The 20,883-nt window shown below is 46.3% G+C and overlaps 1 protein-coding gene across 2 annotated transcripts in view; it reads right to left on the reverse strand.

Moving 5' to 3' along the window:
* LOC102453378 (hepatocyte nuclear factor 4-beta-like) overlaps positions 1 to 20,883 on the reverse strand; it is a 51,796-nt gene that overhangs the window by 5,228 nt on the left and 25,685 nt on the right. For both annotated transcript variants that reach the window (XM_006137354.4, XM_075939973.1), the window contains exons 4-8: positions 10,286 to 10,392; positions 8,025 to 8,180; positions 7,166 to 7,253; positions 5,230 to 5,382; positions 1,274 to 1,510 (exon numbers count right to left, since the gene is read on the reverse strand). In XM_006137354.4, the coding sequence (XP_006137416.1) occupies positions 1,274 to 1,510; positions 5,230 to 5,382; positions 7,166 to 7,253; positions 8,025 to 8,180; positions 10,286 to 10,392 (741 nt within the window). The remainder of the gene's footprint in view (positions 1 to 1,273; positions 1,511 to 5,229; positions 5,383 to 7,165; positions 7,254 to 8,024; positions 8,181 to 10,285; positions 10,393 to 20,883) is intronic.

A 20,883-nucleotide genomic window follows, 5' to 3' on the forward strand; every position in this document is an offset into this window, starting at 1 on the left:
AGTGGAAAAGAAGTCACTCTTCTCATTGTTTTTCAACTAAAAACCAGCAGAAGCATTGCTGTGACCAGAGGTGTGTCCTATATTGTTACTGGGCATGGATGAATTGCTTGTAGGTGGAGTGAACGGAAGGATCACTGATTTCCTCCATCCCTGCACCCCTTCCTCCTGCTCTCCTCTCTCCTGCAGCACCCCAGCATTTCCAACTTTGCCTCTGCCTTATTCGCTACTTTAAAAGAACTTGATTTCTGCTGCTCCCAGCTCCAGCAGTTTGGCCATGCTGTTTGCAGCTGTCCTCAGTTCAACCCTGACGCTGTGTCTAGACTGCACCCCTTTTGCAGAAAAGGGATGCAGATTAGACACAGCACAATTGCAAATGAAGCAGGGATTTAAATCTTCCCCGCTTTATTTGCATAAACATGGCTGCCGCTTTTTTCCAGCTTGGGGCGTTGCCAGCAAAAAGCTTGGGGCGTTGCCGGCAAAAAGTGCCAGTCTAGACAGGGATCTTTCGGAAAATAAAGCCATTTCTGAAAGATCCCTTATTCCCCTTTAAAAAAAAAAAAAAAAAAAAAGGAATAAGGGATCTTTCGGAAAAGGCTTTATTTTCCAAAAGATCCCCGTCTAGACCGGCGCTTTTTTCTGGCAAAGCCCCGAGCCGGAAAAAAGCGGCAGCCATGTTCATACAAGTGAAACGGGGGAGATTTAAATCCCTGCTTCATTTGCAATTGTGATGTGTCTAAACTGCATCCCTTTTACAGAAAAGGGATGCAGTCTAGACACAGCCTGAATGTATTGTTCTCACATGGTTACAATTTACTTTTTGTATTAATACCCCGGGGGGTACCCTGGGAGGTGTGAGGGTCAGTCCATGCACTAAGGAATATCCATAGCTTAGTGTTTCTTAAGCAACAGAATTCAAAATGGCCACCTTAAAGGGGCAGGTGACCTTTTTTCTGAATAACTTCCCCTAGCCCTTTTTCCCTTGACTTTTTTTTTCCTCTTAACAAAAAATCCTTGGTGGTGTTCATAAAAAAAAAATTGTTTGGTGTTACTCGGTCTTAAGTTTAAGAAGCACTGCCGTAGCTCCATCCACGTCAGTGCACCCAGGCCAATTTCCATCACCTGCTGCTCTGGCACCAAAGTGTCCTTGCTTCGATCCGTCTGAACAGTGCCATCACTAAATGGCACGGACGCTAGAGCTGTTGTTAAGGCTTTGAAATACCCGCACTTTTCAAGGCATGCTGGTAAGAAAAAGATGGGCTGGATGGGTTTGTACCTCCCAGAAGCATTTCTTGCAGCAAGCTGTCAATCCTTGCCACTCCAAAAAGTTTCATGAACTGGACCTGCTCTATCATTTGCCAGGTGATGCTCTGGAGAGGCGGCAGGAGGAGGAGGATGTCGCTGAAGCGCCCCCGGGAGTCGTACTGCCGGTCATTGATGTAATCCTCCAGGTTGACCTGCACTTGGAATCGCATGTTCTTCACCTTCCCTGGCTCGTTCAGGCCTTTACAATCTGGGGGAGAAAGAGGGACAAACAATTGACACCCACCCACGCTCACACGCTAGAACAGCTCTGCCAGTCAGCCAGGGCGAAGTGTGTCTCTAGTCTCCTTTAGACCTGAAGTTGGAATGCCTCCAGAGTAAGGTGATGAGTCCCCATTAACGTGTTTACATCCCACTGCCCAGAACAATGTCAAAAGGGAAGGGTAGGAGAATAGGAGTTTCTGAGGGCAGGATAATTAACAAGCGGGGGAGGGAGGAGGAGGATAACAAGCCAGAGAAGGCTAAGCCCATCCTACCTCAGGTCCTAGCTCAGAGCACACTCCGCCCCTGAGGCCCTGCTGTCACTCCCACTCTCCCCTGAAGCTCTCCGGGACTCAGCTCCCGCTAGGCCCGCTAGCCAGGGCTGCCAGGCTCGGCCCAAGGGCGTTGGGCCCATACCTCAGGATGGCTGGTGGCCTAGTGCTGAGGCTGGCCAGGAGGTTGGGTGGCCAAGCAGCTGGGGCATCTCCAAGCATGGGGAAAGGGATGCTCAGGCAGACGGGGGCAGGACAAGTAGAGGTAGCTTCCCTGACACAGGGATTCACCCACCACCCCTATGAACAAGCAAAGGAAAAGAGGGGACAAATAGGAGCTTAACATTATTTATGCCCCCAAAAGAAGGGGCTGGGTTTTTCAGGTGGGCTGAGGACCCATCCAGTGCCACTGTGAATACTCAGCCCTTTTGCAAAACCAGGCCACTGCTTCTGGGGCATGAATGTGGATGTCATTTGTCAAAATCCTGGCCAGGATTGTGAGGGTGGACCAAAGGACATTCCTTGGCATGTAAAGGCTTGTGGGGAAGTTGTTTGTGAAGGTGGAGCTGAGAAACTCCTGTTGCTTGACTGCATCGAATAAATATAGACTCCCCCACCAAATTTCCTCAGTTTGGTTCAGACTCTTGCTCCCATTCCCAAAACACTCCATGGCCCAGGCATGGGAAGTTTGCTGAAAGATTGCTTTAAAGCGCCAGGAAGAAGACTGCAGTTGGCATCTCCCCTCCTTTGGCACGATGGAACTCTCCACAATAAGCGTAATGTTCACCTGTGTGGGCAACACCACTCCGGGGTGGGGGGAGGGTGCACTGAGATTGTGGAATGACCTCCCACAGTAACTAAAGAACTTCCCACACTGCACCGCTGTCCATGTCAGCTGCAAGGCACATTGCTTTGACCTGCCTTGGCTCACATCAGGACAAAGCAGCAATTATATACATATATAAATATTTTTTAAAAGCGCTACCCTAAGACACCCCACTGTACGAGCTTCTTGCTCGGGCAAGACTGAGGGAACAAACGATGTGTGGTCAAACCGCTTCATGCAATGCTCAAAAGCACTTGGATCGTAGTGATGAGCTCCATCTAAAAACCTTTTCAGAGCCATAAAGGGAAATCGAGATTAGAAGACTATACAAAGCAGTAGAAATAATTCTGAATGGATTTGGTGCGTGCTTCATGAGAGACCATCCTCTTCTCCTTGGGGAGTTTAGCTGTGAAAATTTCTATCATGCAAGGAGAAGATGCTCAGGGCACCTCAAACCACATACTGCCCTGCTGGACCAGGAAAGAGGCTTTGTATACTGTCAGTCATGAAGATGGTGCTTCTGCCTTAGCTTTTGCAGCGTACAGGTCTAGCTGTGATATGCTGCGTATTTCTATTATTTTAAATGGATTTTCTGTTCTGTTCCTAACGACCCTTTTCTTAGTCCGGATGGTTTTAAGCTGTTTGGAAATTTCACACGCAGTCTCAAAGAATTGAAGCAACATTGAGTGTTTAAGGAGAGGTAGGTAAGTCTGAGTGCCTGCACTTTATTTGGGAAATTCATGAAGAGTATAGACAATGAGTTCCCAAACTGGGGGGTGTGTGAAGAGATTCCGGGGGGGGGGGGGCGGGCTTGCTCAACAAATTTTGCTGTTGGGGAAGGAGGGAGGGGGGCCTGAGGGTTTTTCAAAAATCAAAAAGGGGGCGTGATGCCGAAAAGTTTGGGAACCACTGGTATAGACTAAGGAGTCCTCTCCCACTAGGGATGTTGCTTCGAAGCTGCAGCCCTCCACAGACCCAGGAAGTGGCTAAGGGCCATGATGAGAAATGAGTTGAAGATACAGGTGAGGGCTAGCAGAAGAATGTGTCATTTGGCATTGGCCTCAGTTCAGTTTTCTTTAAAATGGGGATAAAAGCGGTTCTCGGACTCGTTTTGTTGTGAAGGGCTCAGGCAGGTCCATCAACAGGTGGAGCAAAAAAAGCAAGTGAGCTGGGGTGATTGAAAAAGGGTTTGGGGATCTGGCCAGTAACACAGTAGAGCTGGCTGGGGTGGGGGTACGTGGCACAGGGCTAAGATTTGACTGCCCCAGCCTTGCCCCTTCAACCTGAGGTGCCCCACCCCTTCTGGGAGGGAAGGCCTGATCTGAAGCCTGTCAAAATGAATAGGAGCCTGGCTTTGGATTAGGCGTCAAGCGAGGAAAATGAAAGCACCTTCCAGGGTCTGAGCGCGCATTACAAATGGCAGGCTCTTAAAAAAAAAAAACCCACATCACGCACTTTCTGGGCCACATTCTTCTGCTAGCCCTCACCTGTATCTTCATCCCCCCCTCACCTTGCCCAGGGGCCAAGCAAGTCTGACGACTCCTTTGGGTTCAGATACGATGGTAATGTGAGTAAAAACATGGGAGGAGGGGACAGAAAGAGCAATGGATGGACAGTGCATAGCAGGGCGTTATAGTAAATGCACAGCTGTTCAGGACGGTGTAGACTAGGAAAGCAGCAAGTCTCTAAAATTTGAGGGCAAGCCATGCCTTTGATTTGCACACCTCTTCTCTTGTATGCTAGGGGGCCCCCTGTTATCCACTTCATTCATGCCCTTGCCCTGCATTCAGCAACTTTTGGTCAAATTGCTCAGCTCTAACAAGTGGTAAGACACTGGCCCAGAAAGTGCGTGATGTGGGGTTTTTTTTTAAGAGCCTGCCATTTGTAATGCGCGCTCAGACCCTGGAAGGTGCTTTCATTTTCCTCGCTTGACGCCTAATCCAAAGCCAGGCTCCTATTCATTTTGACAGGCTTCAGATCAGGCCTTCTCTTCCCATTTCTTTCCCCCCCCCCAAATCTTCTCTTTATTCCGTCCTTTTGTGCTCTCCAGCCAGGATCATGAGATGTTTGCAAGACCCATTGACGGACATCCTTTCTGAGGTCAAAAGAAGCTGGCAGGCAGTGAGCCATTTGTGTATTTAATGCTCCCTCCTGGCCCCTGGTTTGATCCCAATTCTGTGGCTTTGGTTAATTCACAGCAAAATTAAATCTAGGCAATGGATATCTGCCTCTTTTACCTGGCCTTCAGTGCATGGCTAAGCATCAGCCCTTTACAGCTGGGAACCAACTGAAAAACATAACTGCTGTCTGTGTGCTGTCAGTAGCTGAAATATCAGGGCTTGCAAGACTCCTAAACTTTGACCTAATTATAAAAACTATTGTATTTTCATTAATATTTACAAGCCTTGCAGTTATGCCTCTTAGGGAGATGACGGAGTAGAGCACCACAAAATGGTGGAGGATCAGCAGTCCTGGCATTTTCAAGAAATGCATTTTTTCCCCAGACCGGACACCGCACTTCACCCACTCAGGTGCCCTTTTATTTCCATCAGGATTCTTCTCTTGGAATCCCATGATCTGCCACAGGCTTGGTAAATCTCAGAGGCTCACCTGGGTCAAAGAATATGATCGCTTTAAGGCAGGCATACTCGTTGTCATCGACTTGAATGTCACGTAAGGGTTTTACCAACTCATCCAGGATTCGCATAGCTACCCGAGCAATTTCCAGTTCTGGGCAGTGCATGGGAATGATGAAATCATTTCCTGAGGAGATGAAAAAAAATCCCTATTAGTCATTTATACCAGCTCTTCAGACATGGTACGTTCCCAAGTCACCCATTACACCAGCTCTTCAGACATGGTGCGTTCCCAAGTCACACATTACACCAGCTCTTCAGACATGGTACGTTCCCAAATCACCCATTTCTTCAGACACTGCCAGCCATCTTTTCAGCATGCAGCACATGATGGTGTGCACAATTTGCACGAGCAATTTCATGTTCAAATTGAGAATCTACCCAGGCAGATAGCAACTAGATGCATTTGTGTGTGTCATGACCCAACTTGCGCATATGGTTGCAGAAATTGTTCATGCAAATCAGGGTCTACCCTGGGTGTGCTGAATAACATCCTATTATACCTCTCAGCACCTGGCCACAAGAACGTTGTAATTGGTGTATAAATTTTTTGTAGACAGATTTCACCAATGTTTGGTCAACATGTTGGGTGTGTCTAAACTACATGGCTCCATCGATGGAGCCATGTAGATTAGGCTGATCGGCAAAGGGAAATGAAGCAGCGATTTAAATAATCACGGCTTCATTTGAATTTAAATGGCTGCCGCGCTGAGCCGACAAACAGCTGATCAGCTGTTTGTCGGCTCAGCGCGCTAGTCTGGACACTCCCGCACTGACCTGAAAGCCCTTTATCGACCTCCCCATTATGCCTTTGCCGAACAAACAAATCTACATGGCTCCGTCAATGGCGCTATGTAGTTTAGACATACCCGTTGAGTCCAACTTTCTACTTCCATCTACAGTGAATAATTCTGTGGGGTTTTTAGATGGTAGAAGGAAACAATGAAAAGGAAATATCTATTTAATCTTAATTTGACCTAATTTCTTTTGAGTGTGTCTAACCGACTTGTCACCTTATTTTCTAGGCATCAGTATCTCAGAGGATGGTTGTCTACATTGCACAGTGACAGGGTGATGAGTAGACATACTTGTGTTGGCTGTAACTTAGCTAGCACGGGTAACAATAGCAGTTTGCATGTGGTGACACCTGTTAGCAAGCAAAGTACATGTCCAGGGCCCTTAGAGGGCTTGGAGTCTGGTTGCTAGCCTGTGCTGAAATGGGTACCACTTTGTCTATGCGACAGGTTGAACTTCTGTACTCCAGCACTCTCTGGTCCAGCAACCTCCGTGGTCTGGCATGATTTTAGTTAGCCATATGTCCACTTATCATGGGTGTGGCCAAGTTGTCTCATAAAGTTTGTTTACAGCCACCAGTTCTGGCTCTCATGGAGGTTTGATCACCCTTAATCCCATGGATTTTCCCTTGGGATGCAGAGATGAGGCCCTGAATTTAAGATGTGACCATTAGTCTTTAAGTGCCTAGATGGAGGACTAAATACTTAAAAATGGGCTCTTCGGTCTAGATGAGAAAGGTATATCATGATGCAATGACTAGACACTGAATTCAGATGGAAAATAAGGCACACATTTTTGAACAATGACAGGGATTAGCCATATATATATACAGTGTGACCATCAGAAAGTTTCCTAAGCTCTTTGGTCCACAAACAGATGTACAGGTGCTATGGAGAGAGGACTTTATATGTTTTTTAATTTTTTTGTATCCACCATGGCAGTGCAGCCACCTCAGGAGAAAAGTAGCAGCAATGTAACAGCATAAAGCCGAAGAGGTGAAATGTACTTTAGCTAGCTGAATGCAAGGGGAATTGCTGGTGGGCAAGGTACACAATCATTATCCAGCATGTAAATCTGCGCAAACTTCAAAGCCAGAACAAACTGTATTATTTTACCTAATAGAAGAAAATCTGTAAAGGGTAGTGACCGTTTAGCAACTCCCAGGAGTAGGTGTTCTCCTGCATGGGCTCTTAGCAAGGCAACCTGCAAAGTACATGGAAGAAACAGTGTTTTACGTTTCAACAGCAGATAGAGGAACAGTCAGACGAGTAACATTCTGCTCTCAGTAAAAGTCTGCAATGGCTCCACTGTAGTTGGTGAGATTACTGCTAGGGTAATTGAGAGCAAAATCGGACACTAACTTGACTAGATCTTTTACTCTTTTGCTGTTGTAAGCATTACGTTTGCAAACATTAAAGCAAAACTCCTTTTGCAAAGCAAGAACAAAGGAGGACATGTGTATGTGATATTGCCCTGGAAACAGTGGCTATTGTATCCTACCAGCAAAGGGTGGTAGAAAAAAATACAACCTCTCTTCTGACCTGTCATTCCCTCTGCTGGCTTAGCTGATGGTATGCAATATTCTTCTTGGTTTTCAGGGGGTAGCAGTCATTTCAAATTAATTAGTAAGGACAAAAGTCTGGCCCTTTAAAATTCTCTCTCTCGTTCAAGGAATTTCTTGCTCTAATGATGAATTCTATTGAATAACACCTGGTTGGATGTTAAAGGGCAGGAACAATGTGTTTATACGATCATAGAATCCTAGAACTAAACGGGACATCAAGAGGCCCTCAAGTCCAGTCCCCTGCCCTCATGGCAGGACCAAGCACCTTCTAGACCATCCCTGTTAGGTGTTTATCTCACCCACTCTTAAAAATCTCCACTGATGGAAATCCCACGATCTCCCTAGGCAATTCGTTCTAGTGCTTAAATACGATGGCTGGAAGGAGAGAGAGACACAGAGCCCTGTTTCACCTGGTCATCCAGTGGAAGCTCACAGAATGCTGGGATATATTTCGCCCATTCGACAAGGGCTAAAAGCTGCTGTTTCATGGACTCACACACATCGTTGATGGTTGCAACCTTTTTCATCGCAATATCAGCACTATGCACTGGACTTAGAGCCGAGTACTAAAAGAAAAACAAAGCAAAATGTGCGTGTGAAACAGGCTCAAGTGTTGCTTTGTTGAACAAAATGCCCAGTCAAATATAGTAGCATATAAGAACGGCCGTACTGGGTCAGACTAAAGGTCCATCTAGCCCAGTAGCCTGTCTACCGACAGCGGCCAGCACCAGGTGCCCCAGAGGGGGTGGACCAAAGACTAAGATCAAGTGATTTGTCTCCTGCCATCCATCTCCAACCTCTGACAAACAGAGGCCAGGGACACCATTTCTATCCCCTAACTAATAGCTTTTTATGGACCTAACCTCCATGAAATTATCTAGCTTCTCTTTAAACTCTGTTATAGTCCTAGCCTTCACAGCCTCCTCTGGCAAGGAGTTCCACAGGTTGACTACACGCTGTGTGAAGAACTTCTTTTTATTAGTTTTAAAACTGCTACCCATTGATGAGTGCTCCTCTGTCACCTTAGAAACAAACCACAATATATAGAATAATGAGCTTTCATGGGCAAAACCCACTTCCTCAGATTAATTGGAGTGGAAATAACAGAAATCAAGATCTATCCATCTATCAATAAACAGCAGAAGTTCCTGTCAATTGTAGGACCTGTATTAATGAGGCTAATTAAGTGGCCTGATACATAGCTTTTGATGTGGAAATGCAGATGTCAATGGCAAAATACATTGCTTAGATATCACTATGGGTTTATTGTTAACATGGGGTTTCTTTAAAGCCATGCGTGCAGTCTCCACCAGGTGGTGCCATGTCACAACAAAGGCATGGTAACTTGGACAGTTCATTGTCCCTGTGAGTTTTCAACCGACTCATCTGACTTTACAAACGGTTTTTCTTTCTGTTGATCAAAAAAGTGCAGGACGGGAGCAGCCTGCCAGTTATTTAAAATGGCAGAACCAAAGAAGCTGCTCACCCGGTCTCCCAAGCAGCAGCTTGTTATGAAATAACACCGTCCTCTCCCCCGCCCATGCACCAATCTCCCTACATCTTTCCAAAGCCCCATGGTTCAGGTGTGAATCTGCAAGCCAGGGTATGAATCTGTTGACCGTTTCGATAGCTTGCTACCCTGTAATGTCTCTTGAGTGTTGCACCACTGCCCACTAAATGTTCCATGGTGCCCTTGGATGAGCATGTGACCTCATTTCGTTCCCATACCCTAAAGTTCCAGGCACGCAAGCCCTGAAAGGCAATGCTCTCTGGTGTATGTTACAAATGCAGCCATTATTGAAGGAGAGAAAACATTTTTGTATCTAAAGAAAACCCATACCATACATCCAGATGTCAAGGACCATTTACATTGGAAATTAAAAGGATTCCCTAAGTCTTTTTGGTTTTTAAATCCAACTGCACTTTGGAGTGCCGGGTAAGGGAAGAGGAATGGATGATAATAGGAGCATTTGGTTGAAATCCCAGTTGATTACCTCTTTGCTCCTCAACAATGGTGACCCTAATAACGTTCTTACATTTGTAGATCTTGCATTTATGATGAGGGAGCCCTGCATTTTTTCCAAGTAATATACTGTGCCTACAGGAATTTCTTCATGCACCATCAAAATGCAGCCACCTCTTGGGTGCAACAAAGCAAATGAAGTGGACAACATGGCCATGCAGCAATTGGGAATAAGAAGCGAAGCAGGCTACCACATCCAACTGGCCCACCGGTGGGTAGAATTTAATTGCTCAGACCGAACTGTAGCCAGAACATGAATATTGCAATTCTCAAAGCAATTTAGGGGCTTCCCAATTTCAATGGACGTTAGGAGCATTTGTGGATCTGGCCCTACTTGCCCAATTCTTGCAAGAGGTGCTATGGGATCTTTATAAAGACTTCAGGTTACCAGGAATTCAGTTTTGTGTCTCATTTGAAAGATAGCTTCTACGTTAGCATGATACCCTGTAAAAGTAAGCTTGGGCACTACTCCATCTTGGACCCCAATAGAACATGAGCAAATCATTCCTATTGCTTCCTGTTGCAATGCGTTGTTCTATCCAAGTGCCATCTAAGGACGGAGTAGACCCTTCCCTGCTTAGTTGGACGCATTCACACCCCGAAGCAGTCATCCAACCTGCTAATGAGGGTTGTCGACGTGTTTCATACCTGCTGTGCCATTGCCTCTGCCTGGGTCAGTACCGTGATGGACAGGGAGCCATTGTCCTCATAGCTGCTCCTGCGAATGCTAATCCTGTCCCGTTCGTTCTGCACAGCTTGAGAGAGAGAAGAAAGGCCACATGATGAGTTGGAGACGCCTTTCCTGCCATTGCTGCTCCCCGTTATTTGCTCTCACAGGGAAGGCTGCAACTTGGTAGTCATTTTATGAATATAATTGTTGACCCTTTCAAAGGCTTGTATTAATGAAGTAGAGAAAGAAGGTGGGTAAGCAAATTTTATTGGACCACTTTCCCACCCATAAATATTACCTCCCTTGCCTTGTGTGTCTAATATCCTGGGATCAACATGGCTGTCATAACATTGCCTGCAACATTTGAAATAGTTATTTTGATGTAGCAATTTTCTTATTACATAGCATAGAGGGGGAAGATTACTGGTCACAAGGGCTTCTCTGACTGCTCCAGTGTATCCTACCTGCAGGACATGACCAACACAACGGGTCCTTCCATTTCAGGGCCTAATTCAGCAACTAAATCCACATAGGCAGAGACCCTTGTGATCATGTGGAGTAGTTCCAGTGGTTTGTAGTATTTGTGCTATGGTAGAACCTAGCAGCCCTGAGGTTGGATTCCCATTGAGCTAGGTGACCTATAGACACCGAGTAAGAGACAATCCCTGCCTTGAAGAGCTCTCACTCCAAATCGATGCTAGAAAATAGTTGAGGATGGGAGGGAAAATAGGGGAAATTGTGTCACCTCTTATATCTCAAGAACCAGGAATAGACTCTTGTAAACTGGGGCTCCATATTGTCTCCAAACTATCCCCAAAGTGTTTCACAAAGTCAGCTGTTTGTCTCTTTCACCAGCAGAAGCTGGTCCGAGAGAGGATATGACCTAACTCACCTTGTGTCTCTCGAACTGGAGCGGAAGCAGGCAGGAAATCAGAGCCAAGGAGAAAAGGTGAGGCTGAGAGTCAGCGACATGGAGAAATGCAGGCAAGCAGATGCCAACAGCTGTAGAAGAAGGTGCTTTTGATGTAAGAGTGATGAGACTATGGTGGGTTAGCAGAGCAGAGCAAGAGCAAGCTGGCAAGGGTGCAGAGAGAGAGAAAGACTCATCCAATCCCTGGAAAGTCAATGGGAATTTTTTCATTGACTTCAGTGGTCTGTAGGGTCAGGATTTACATCCATCCGATGTGATGCAGCAACATCATAGAAAGTTTGACCCTCTGAGAAGAGAATTGTGAATGGGACCCTGAATTGAATAGGAAGCTGTTTGGGGGTTGCGTGATGTGGTCACGTGTCTCTGTGGCATCACCCTATTGCCCCCCACACACCAATGAGAGAAATGTTGTGTGGTGTTACTCTTGGTTCTGTTCTGTTCTACGCACAGTGTCATCTACACTCTTTCCCTAAAACATCTGGGCTCCTTCCTGCCACGCATTAAGACATGTGACTACCTTTCTGCAACGTGCGTGAAGTGGAGTGTCTTGTTTTGGTAGCTGTTTCGTTGTTGTTGTAATACATGGTATTGTGTGTTTTGGTAGAGAAGGCAAGGGACAAAAACAGGTGCCTTGCACTTGAAGCAAAAAGCAGGGAGATCTGTGGTGGTCCTTAAAGAGTAGGAGGCCCAGGGTACCATTTCAGGAGGGTGTGTATGTGGGGGGGGGGTACTTGGATTCTGTGCATGTCAGGTGTGAGAGGCATGCACGGAATACAAGGACTTTTGCCCTCACTCCCTGTTAATCCGGGGAATGGGATAAAAAACTCCCCACATGCTGGAGTGCCCGACTGCTGCTCCTCACTCTCTCGAAATAGCGCCCTTGACCTTGGCCATGTACCTCTAGTTGCAGAGGCAACAGCAGCAGCAAGGTGTCTGTGTGTGTGTATGCTGGGGGAGTGCGGCTTCATGCTCCCAGAAGGTGAGATGCTGGAGGCAGTCAGCCTGCCAACCCTCCATCTGTACCACCTGGAGTATGGTCCCTCCCTCCCCACCATGTGCAAGCACATGGCACAGTGCTCCAGCAGCAATTTAAAGGGCCCAGTAGCAACAGCAGTGATGGCCAGGAACCCCTTTGAACGACTGGGCCCCGAGGCATCTGCCCCCTTTGCTCCTCCCCCCATCGGCGGGCCTGCTCATTGCACATGTGAACTGGAAAAGCCAGAAACTGTGCATCTGTATCAGGAGAGCACAGCAGCAACTGTACTGCATTTCCTGGTACTGGTGCTGAGTCTCTGGGATTTCCCAGTGATGGGGGCTGGGTCTGCGGAAAAGCAACAATCACTCCGCTAAAGTAACCCTCGATAGCAGACTTGTTCCTGATGCTAATCAGTCATTAGAAGAGATCCCTCCTACTCAGTGGACAACCTACCCCAAAAAGGATGCTGGCGCCCCGCTAAGGAAATCCATAAAGACGAGCTTCAAAATGTTGTTTGAAGGACACACGTGATTGTTGCAAAACCATTTCAAAGTGTCCCATTAATAACACCACCAGAACTCCCCTTTGGAAACATTCTTCCTCCTGCCCACTAGGGAAAAGAATTCCCAGGTCCCACATCCTCAGATGCTCCAGGAATTTGTTCAGACCCTTGAGAGAGTTTCTCAACTGAGAAACTCTCTCACCCTCTTTCTGGATATTCAAACAAGCCTGCTTTCCGCTGCTGGCTAAAATTGCACTGACCGTTCAGTTCGGGCTCTACTGCTCAGTCTGCTGCAAAAGAAAATGAAAGGAATGATACCCGGCTTTACAATCGAAAGCAGAAAGAAAATCCCACGTCCTGGCATGGGATTCTCTGGTTCATAGAGTTGTCTGCTAGCAGGAGTGCCCCAGGTGGAATGCGCGAGCGGCGCCCCTGCCTCCACAGCCCTCAATGGCGTGACGTCATCATCGGGCACCCCCTTTAACGCGGCACCCTAAAGGACGGCCGAGTTGGCCTATACGCACAGGCTGCCCCTGTCTGCTAGTGTAGCCCACGCACCTTCTGGGTGTGGTGTATTGTCTCATCTGGTGGCACAGAGAAAATGAGTCTTCTCTACAGCCTTAGCTGAGAGTCAGCTGACTTTTAGCTCCTGCAGTAGAGTCTCTTGCACGAAGCTCCAGGGGTCCCAGGTTCGATTCCCCACTAGCAAGGTCTTGCAGCTTTGAGTCCCCACTGTTTAGCAGTAACCAAGCATCAAATTCTCTGAGGAGAGCACTTGACTACAGTGACAGCAGCCAAACACCACAGATGAATCTTGTCTGTGGATCCAATAGCCATGCTCTGCGCACAGAGAAAGCCAAGTGTGTGCATGCGGGGTTGTCATTTTGTCATCCCAGGTGAGTGCTCTAACTCACCACTGGCCTAGAGTCCGTGTCCTTTGCTCTGGCCTAGTGGATATGTAATTATTTATACAAAGAGAAATCGCTCCAATGGGAAAGCTTAAGTGACCTTGATGCTGTCGCCCAATGGTTAGGATTCGTATGGGGGATATAGAAGACCCCAGTTCAAGTCCTTGCAGATGAGAAAGTTGGATTTAGGGCTCCCCTTTGCCATGTGACTTGGCAATTGTGGGGGTATTATGGTTTTTTCAAGAAAAATCTCAAAAGGGCTCTGTTTTGTTCCAGTGAGGAAGGAAACCAAATTCTAGAACCCCAGCATCTTTCATGTAATAAAATTCTTTCGGTCAGCCCTAGATCCAGTCTGAAAATTGCTATTCTTGTTTTCAAAGTTAATTCCAAAGGATAATTTGAGATCGTTTGCCCAACCAGGGGAAGCATCGTTGAAATAAATGATTTGCAAATGCATTCTTTTTCCCACTGCTCAACTAGATTTAGCAACTCTTGACCCTGTAGCTTTGTCAAGCACCTCTGGGCGCAATTTCTTTGCAGGATACTCTGCAAAATACAGTGCTCCAACTGTATGGAGTTTGACTAGTGAATAAAAGCCCAGCAAGTTAAAAAAAAAAAAAAATCTCCCCCTTCTTTGCAAACAAACTATGACAAAGGTCTGCTGTGAGCACAGAAAGCAGGTAAAGTGATAACAGAGCAACAAGTGGCTTTGCTGAGAATTACAGCCACCTTTAATTCTGGCATCAGCTTATCCTGCTGAACTCTGTTCACACACTGTGGATCTGATGCAACATCAATTGATCGGCACAATAATCATATTCAAGAAAGGATCCAGATCACCGCCTCTGCTAAAAGGTATGAACTGTCAGGACACTGCTAAGTCCAGTTCAGACCATCAATCCATGGCTTATTAAAGCCCAACGAGCAGCAGGATTTAGCATGCAACAATAGTACAGTATATCTCTACCTCCGCCTACGTACATGTTTAAAATCAAAATTCCTTTTGGTTACATACAGGGGTGACTCAGATGGGCAGACTGGATTTGACTCTAGGTAGCAAGGGTTCTGCTGCAGTTCTTATTATAATACGCTAACACCCTCGGATGTGTCAAGTTGAAATCGTATATAGCTACATGTAAATATTTTGGGACAGGCTCTTTTTATCATATGTATTTACTATGGCTAGCACAATACGGATCGTCTTAGAACTCCCAGAGGCTAGTGCAATGCACATATTAAATACAGGTTGAACCTCTCTCGTCCAACGCTCTCGGGACCTAACTGATGCTGAGCCAAGAATTTGCCGAACCATGGGAGGTCAATACTGTCTAGCAGCATTGCCAACACTCCCACTGCTTACTGGGCTCTTAGAAGACATATAGGGATAAATTAGAGCTAAATAACAGCACAGAACACTGAGAGCCAGGGCTGGTGGCTGTAAACAAACTTTATGGGACTGTGGGGAAACTTGGCCATACACATGATAAATGGACATGCTAGCTAAAATCATGTTGGACTGCAGGTATTGCCGAACCACAGATTAGAGATTTAACCTGTACAGGCAGTCCCCGGATTACGTACAAGATAAGGACTGTAGGTTTGTTCTTAAGTTGAATTTGTATGTAAGTCGGAACTCGTACATATTGTAGGGGAAACTCTAGCCAAACATTTCTCCAGAGCTCAGTTATATTCTTCCACACCTCACTTCCCTCAGTCCTTTATTCTCAAGCTGAGGTGTCTGCTGAGAAAAGCCACTCCGTGTCTCTCTGGTCTGCTGGGGGGGGGGGGCGCTAGCTTTGCGTCTCCCTGGTCTGCTGGGGGGAAGCAGCTAGTGCGGGGTTGCCTCACCCCGTTTGTAAGTAGGGATCCGATGTAAGTCGGATCCATGTAACCCGGGGACTGCCTGTAATAATATTGTATGCAGACATGGCCTCCTAATCATCCATTTAACCATCACCATGACAGAGACCAGTATTCTAAGGATAAGCACATGAATAAAAAGGCAGAAGATAGGAAGATGTTTCTTCAGACTGGGGGGAGACTTGTACTCTTCTATTTATTTTCTTTGCTTTTTTTGTTTGTTTTTTATTTTTTTTAATGTTTCCAATGATTTTGCTTCAAAACCCCTCGTGGCCTTGAAGCACCAGATGGTGTCGGAACAGTTAACTGTAACTAAAATGCTATCCGGTTGGGAGGGTAGGACTGAACTACAACGCCTTTCAAATATATTTAGGGGCCTACCTCCCATTGGCCCCTTTGATGGTCTGGGCCATAGCAACCAAACATTATTACCCTCCGATGACTGTTGAGCATCCTGAGAGAAATGAATGTCGGGGGAAGGGTTTCTTCCTTTTAGGCAGATGAAAAATTGGAGCCCTTACCAGGGAACTCAATGAAGTGACCAAAAGCTGAATAACCCTAGAGACTCGGCATCCTTGGAGGTGGCAAGGTCCATTTCAGGCCTAAAGTATCCGGCTGCCCGTGATGTGCCAGGGCTGTAGAGAAGCCTTCAGTCTCCAGAGCACATTTCACTGACCGTAAATTCACGGTAAGGAAAATATCAGACTATGAAAAGAAACAGTAGCTGCTTCCAAACCCTTCTGGATGTGGAAGAGAGCAGAACTGACTGCCGTTAACTGTCATTTTCCTGCTGTGTCATGAGAACGGAGGTTCCAGCTCTCACCATCTTCTGACTGACAAGTAAAAGCTTGGGTACGTCTCGAAGGCTTAGACACAGGCCTTAAATTCAGCTGGAACCAGCCCGAGCCCTGGTAAATATTTTCAAACACACAGGCACCTTGACATGTCCCATGGAACTAAGGCTATGAGCCCTGGTGCACCTAGCAGGGCTAAAATCCCACGGGTTCAGGAGATACCTGGGGAGAATTTAAGCCATGTCCTGCATCATTTGTCATGGCCAAGAGAAGACTGGATACTAGGGAAGGCTGTAGATAGAACCACTGGCCTACCCTCCTGACCCAGCTGTATTAAGAGCTAACAAGGTGAAAAGGCCCAACCAGTGGCAAGATACAAATCTACTGTTCTCTCCTCTCTTCAGATAGACAGTATTTGGCTCTAGAGAATTTGGGTTTGGCACCATGCAGCTCGCTATGGAATCCAATGGGTGACACTACCGTGTCTGAGGTGTGGGGTACTCCTCATCAGAGGGGAGGAGGCAATATAATGCTCTGCATGATTTGCACATAAGAGGCACCAGGACTATTGTGTAATGCTGAGGTACGATGCGTACACCTCCCTTCTCAGACCTGGGCCCCACAGTAACATGGACAGCACCTGACCTTTAAAAAGTAGTAATGCCAGTTTCTTTGATACAGATTGGACCTCCCTGGTCTGGCACCCTCAGGACCGGACCAGTCCCGGATGTGGGATTTTGCTGGACCAAGGGAGGTGATTTCTGGCCTTACTGCTACCATCCCCTGCAGTCCTGGACCAGCCACCGGCTTCCCAGATGGCTCCCCCCACTGCCAGTTTCCCCTCTCCCCTCCCCCGCCCTGCTTAGCTGGGCAGCCCAGCTACCAGCGCACTGGGCTCCTGGCCCCACCAAGCAGCCCTGCTGCTGTGCGCTAGTCTACAGTCCTGCCAGGCAGCCCAGCTGCAGAGGATCCAGATTCCAGCCTCCACTAGGACTCTCTGGTCCTGGAACATCCATGGTCCTTCTGGACCACAGATGTTGCTCCATGCCCCTTCTGGACCACGGATGTTGCTGGACCAGAGAGTCCTGGTTTACAAAAGGTCAATCTATAGAGCTTTTTATCAGCGCTCTTTGCCATCTTTATCCTCACAGCTGCATGGGAAAGGCAGGAGACATTATTATCCCCATCTTACAGATGAGAGAGTTGCATGTCCCATGCTCACACAGGACACCCATGGGAGAGCCGAGGAATGATCCCAAGTCTCCCACATCCTATGCCAATGCCCAACTGCTGGGCCATCTTTGCCCCTTAAAAAGCAACTCTATTCTACCACAGAAGCTTGGAGCCCTTTCTGCACCGCCCTGGGCTGTTCTTATCTGAAGGCAGATCTGAGAAGATCAGATGCTTCAAAGCATGACTGGTGGCGGCACCTAGGACCTTTAGCAATGGAGCAGACTGGCTTTCTGCTAGGTGCTGTGCAAACGGAGCCTCAGGATAGCCCCCACCCCAGAGAGCTTGCAATCTAAGTAGTCAGTAAAATCTACCCTGCTCTTGTTACCTGCAAGTTAGCAGAGTGAGCAGTGTTTAAGGCTTGATCTTTCAATAGAATGGCTTGAATGGCAGTGTTTGCAGGATTGTTCCCTTAGTTTACCACCCAGGGAAGCTGGTACTATAGTTCTAATTTTATTGTAGCTGTTAGAGCCCTACACTTAGGTTATATACTACATGTTATTTCCCTTTCACAGGTGTAGCAGGAAAGGTCATGACTAATTGCAGCGTGCATGGGGGGAAATTTGCCATCCACAGCCTTGGAAAGCCAGTCGTGAAATCAGCTAGACTCAAACCTTGCTGAGTTTTACACAATAGGTAAGGAATTTTGTGCAGAAATCAAACCTGGGTCTTGATCCTGGAACTCAGAGCTGCCTGGGTGAGTCAGTTATGTTGAATGGGCCGTTTCACGTGAGTACGGGTTTCACAAGTCGAGGAATAGGCTGTGTTACCAAACCCCACCCCTCCATTTTATAAGGGTCTCATAAAGCAAAATAAAGTCATTAATAATCCCATGATGATCCAATCCCTTTAAAAGAATTGAATTGTTCTTTATCTCACACAAGTTTCTAATATAGCTTTTATGGCACATATTTCAGTACTTCCCTCGTGCCCTGATAAGGTGTCTCTTGTATTGTAAGTGGATGGTACTGAATGACTTTCTCAAGGTAATTTTGGTGTTATCACTAAAAGTACCTAAGCAGCCGTAGCATTACACAGCTAAAGTAGTTAATATTTTACATACTATGAAATCAAACTATTGCTATGTGATTAACTGTATTGCAAGATTTATTATGCTTGCAGAAATAGAGAACAGGTCAATCTGAAATGCTGCATAGTCTGTGATATCAGAAAGGTTGATACTCCCCAAAAATGGATGGCCCAAGCAACCCAACCATCATGCTTGGAATTTGCATTGGAATGGACAAACTTATTATAAGGGTCAAATCCGATCCAGTATCCCACAATCATCTGTGGTCTACTGTCTCTAGGAGAATTTTGTTAACTGTTAGCCTTGCCTTAAGGCACTCTAAGACCACAAATTTACTTGGTCCTTGAATAGTTGCTCAAGCCACGTTTCAAGTATGGGCCAAACCTGAAATTGGATGCATTGGGGGTATGTCTACACTGCGGAGCTACTTTGGGATACTAGAAGTATCCTGAAGTAGCTATTGTGCTTCTATTGAAGCAACCTGTTGTTTCAAAATAGATTTTGCAGTAATGGGTGGCTTATTCTAATATCCCGGTAACCCTCATTCCAGGAGGGTTAAAGGGCAATTCAGAAAAATGAGTTATTTTGAAATTGGCCAGTCTAGGCACAGCCTACGGGTGCACACTATTACCTAGCATGGAAATCACCGCTACAGGCACAGCAGAAAGAAAATCCACCATCGTAATGGCAGCAGTGGCCAAGTGATGAAAGGAAAGGTAGGCCCAGAACTTTTCAGTAACAAGGAGGGAGGGAATTACTAATTATTCCTGAAGACTATGTTCCTGAGGAGACTAACAAGGGATTCGTTAGCACTATGTCTAACATGCCCTGGCATGTTCGAGCTCCCCTGAGTATGGAAAGCACGAACCAAAATAAAGATGTTCTGTACCTGACCCGGAAGAGAGAGCTGGAGAGCTTAATTGTTAGAGCCGGCATGGGCCGTTCTTCCCTCAGAAACACTTTGACAATGCTGGCCAATGAGAATCCAAGTAGATTGCAATGCATGGCATGAGCTGGGCTACTGAATAAATAGATCTGTGTTTGCAATTCAATTAGTGGAAATGCAACAACCAGCTCTTATTTCCCAAACCTGGCTGTCCCTGTTCCATTGCCACACAGGCTCGAGCTGGGAACAAAACACATGAGTCACGCCTGCTCCAACCTGAAATCCAATCAATAAAAGTGTCAACGTTGATTCAACCTCAGCAGCAGCAAGCTCATATATTTTTCTAGTCGTTTACGCAAAAACTCCTTTTTAAGAAGCTCTCTTCTAAGTTATTTGTTCCACAACAGTCAATGTCCTCGTTTAGCTTTGCCAGTTTTGGAATGATTTCAATAAGCCAATTGGAGGCACAGAGAAAGAGAGTGTATACACGTGGAGAAAAAGAAATGACTGGCAACGTATGTGTTACACAATAATTTATCTGGCAAGGCGATCTGGTGACATCTGGTGAGCAGAGCTTTCACAATCTTCTGCGCCTCAAAGACAAATTGACCCTTTCTGTTGCCCGGAGTCTGATTTTTTTTAAAAAGGCCTGAACCCAAACTCCGTTGTAGGTCTGATTTTTTTCCCCTGCCATAAAACTGCACGGGCACATGACAGCACATGTCCATGTAACTGCCTGCATTGTGAGTACAACGTGCTAGAAAAGACGTGTGTGTAACCCACACACCTGCTGAGTGTGGTGCACTGTCCTATGTAGTGACACTTCGATCACTTACAGAGAGAGAATGAGTTTGCGCTACAGCTTGAGCTGAGAGCTTTTAGCTCAAGTGGTAGAGGCTCATGCACTGAGGTCCCAGGCTCGGTTCCTCCTGTTGGCATTAAAAATGCATTCATCGGTGTCTGCAAGAACTTGTGGAAGCCAAATTATGGCCATAGAATCTGAGCCCGCAGCTTCAAAAAGAAGGCAAAAAAGCTGTGAAAATGACAGTGAAGATCCATGTTATGAATGCTTTGAACCATTCATCAAAAAAGCCCTGGGTACCTGTCTAGTGAAAGAAAATGGAAGTGAACAATATTGTAATCCTTTCTACTTCTGCATCTGCCCTTTATCAGACAAAACCAAGGACATTTACAAACATGAATACTTTACCTCAAAGAGGCATTGGGGCTCAACTATAAACTCTATTCACTGATTGGCAAACTGAGTCCCACAACGTTTTTAAAGTTGGGATTTTCAAAGTTGGTACTCGGCAAGATATGGGCACTTACTTTCTTAGCTGTGCTCACCAGTAGAATTTAAATTGACCTAGCTCCATCACAATTGAACCTGGGAACTCTTAGGCTTCGTGAATGTGTGTCTACCACTTGAGTTAAAAGCCAGCTGGCTCTCAGCTAAGGC

The sequence above is a fragment of the Pelodiscus sinensis genome, chromosome 12, assembly GCF_049634645.1.
Source record: "Pelodiscus sinensis isolate JC-2024 chromosome 12, ASM4963464v1, whole genome shotgun sequence".
In the NCBI taxonomy this organism is placed as follows: Eukaryota; Metazoa; Chordata; order Testudines; family Trionychidae; genus Pelodiscus; species Pelodiscus sinensis.